This window comes from Tupaia chinensis, unplaced genomic scaffold, assembly GCF_000334495.1.
Source record: "Tupaia chinensis unplaced genomic scaffold, TupChi_1.0 Scaffold000575_1, whole genome shotgun sequence".
In the NCBI taxonomy this organism is placed as follows: domain Eukaryota; kingdom Metazoa; phylum Chordata; class Mammalia; order Scandentia; family Tupaiidae; genus Tupaia; species Tupaia belangeri.
Window position 1 is genome coordinate 1,004,153 of NW_006160089.1, and position 2,340 is coordinate 1,006,492.

Below are 2,340 nucleotides of genomic sequence, written 5' to 3' on the forward strand. Positions count from 1 at the left end.
TGGCTCTGGAGGCTGCTGGGCCAGGTGGGGAGGTCTGTGCCCCAACCTCGGCGCTGCCTGGCGCTTTCATCCCAGCTGCAGGGGGACACCATGGGGCCGTGGGCTCTAGGAACTTTCCTGGGGGGCCTGTGGCTCCTAGCAGGTATGGAGGGGCTGGGGCTTTGGGCAGGGGGAGGTTGGAGCTGATGGCTGCTGGATGGCAGCAGACCGCGGTGTTTGCGGGCCACCTCGGGCCAGGCTTCTCGTCCCGGTGGCGTCTGTGGGCCTGGTTCCTCCTGCTAGGAGACACGGGCAGGGCTGGCCTTGGTTTGTTTCATGGAAGCTCTGGCCATACTGGGGTTGGCCTGTGGCCTCTTCACTCAAGTTGGTGCCAGAGCAGCCCCTTCACAGTGTGGGGGTCCTAGCTCTGACGACCGAGGAGTGGGAGGCAGGGCTACGCACAATGCCCCAGATGTGCACCCCTGGCCTGGCTCGTTACCCTGTGCATCAAAGCCAGACCAGGCCCTTTGCTGGCTGTTCTGGCCCCTGGAGATTCTGGATGAGTAAACACATTGTCCGTACCAGGTTCTGGGGAGCTGGGCCCAGGAGTGGGGAGTGAAAGGGTGGTTTGGTGTTGGAAGTCATAGAAAGACTCCAGGTTCTTTAAGTTTGGGTTTTGCAGGATGAACAGAAGTTGGAAAGGCAGGATAAAGGAGGATGAACCATATCAAGTGGAGGGAACGGCACTAGCAAAGCTCTAGAGGCAGGACTTTGTAGGAAATGCTTGGAGGAATGGACAGGGCCAGGCCCATAGGGAGCAGGGTTGCAGCCTGAGGGCCTCTTAGGGACCAGCCCGTGAGAGGGTCTCGGATGCCAGGCAAACAACTGGCCCTTCAGGAGCAGAGGAGCCTGGGCAGATGACGCTTGAGAGGTAGATCCCTGCGTACTGGTGGAGACGCAAGGGAGAGGCTCCAAAGGCAGGAGGCCCGGAGCCTGCGGGACTGTGGCCCAGAGACCTGGCTAGGCAGGAGACCTGGGTGGGAGGAAGGGGGACTGGGGAGTGTTCAGGGGATCCAGTCCGCAGGACATGGAGACACCACGACAAGGGAGGAGGCGTCTTGGATTCTGGCCTACGGACCGTGAGAAAGTCTTTGGGAATTGGTTTGGTTGATAGGTGCTGAGGGCCCCATCACAACAGGCATGTAAGTTCTGGGCCAGGACTACGGTTCTGCCCATGGCGCTACTGAGCCTGGGCCTGATCTCTCCTGAAGGCCCGACGTGTCAGGAAGACGTGGATGAGTGCCTGTCGGAGCCCTGCCTCCATGGCGGAACCTGTGATGACACCGTGGCGGGCTATGTCTGCTGGTGCCCAGAGGCCTGGGGTGGGCACGACTGTTCTGTACAGCTCACGGGCTGCCAGGGCCACACATGCCCACCAGCTGCCACCTGCGTTCCCATCTTCGAGTCTGGGGTCCACAGTTATGCCTGCCACTGCCCACCTGGTACCCACGGACCGTCTTGTGGCCAGAACACCACCTTCTCCGTACTGGCTGGGAGCCCTGTGCCGGCAGCAGTGCCAGCTGGTGGCCCTTGGGGCCTGGCACTGCAGTTCCGCACCACGGTGCTTTCTGGGGCCTTGGTCACTCGCACTGACCCTCAGGACACCTTGGAGCTGGCACTGGTGGGGGCCTCACTTCAGGCCACACTCAGTAGTAACGGCACCACGGTGCTCGCCCTGAGCTTGCCGGACCTGGCTGTAAGTGATGGCCACTGGCACCGGGTGGAGGTGGCGCTCCACCTAGGGACCCTTGAGCTACGGCTCTGGCACGAGGGCTGCCCTGCCCGGCTCTGCGTGGCCTCTGGTCCTGTGGCCCCGGCTCCCAGGGCGTCAGCGGCCCCACCACCTGTTGGGTTGTGCTCTGCCCAGCTGGGTGGCCCGGCCTTTGCAGGCTGCATCCAGGACATGCGTGTGGATGGGCACCTCTTACTTCCCGAGGATCTCGGCGGCAACATCCTGCTGGGCTGTGACCGCCGGGAGCAGTGCCAGCCTCTGCCTTGTGCTCACGGAGGGGCCTGTGTGGACCTGTGGACTCACTTCCGCTGTGACTGCCCGCGGCCCTACAGTGGTCCCACGTGCGCCGATGGTGAGGATTAAGCCAGGTGGGAAGGAGCACCTGCAGTTGGGCTCCCCCTCTGCGGCCTCACACCTGGCACCCTCTCTTCCTGCAGAGATCCCTGCTGCCACCTTTGGCTTGAGGGGCACCCTGAGCTTTGCCTCCTTTCTGCTCCGTGAGCTGCCAGGCCCCAATCTCACTGTGTCCTTCCTCCTGCGCACTCGGGAACCGGCCGGCCTGCTGTTCC

At 62.9% G+C, this 2,340-nt stretch overlaps 1 protein-coding gene across 1 annotated transcript in view; it reads left to right on the plus strand.

The window, feature by feature from the left end:
• The window catches only part of CRB2 (crumbs cell polarity complex component 2), a 36,888-nt gene that overhangs the window by 24,441 nt on the left and 10,107 nt on the right, over positions 1 to 2,340 (plus strand). The window contains exons 12-13 of the mRNA XM_006158255.3: positions 1,251 to 2,123; positions 2,209 to 2,340. Of these exons, the coding sequence (XP_006158317.1) occupies positions 1,251 to 2,123; positions 2,209 to 2,340 (1,005 nt within the window). The remainder of the gene's footprint in view (positions 1 to 1,250; positions 2,124 to 2,208) is intronic.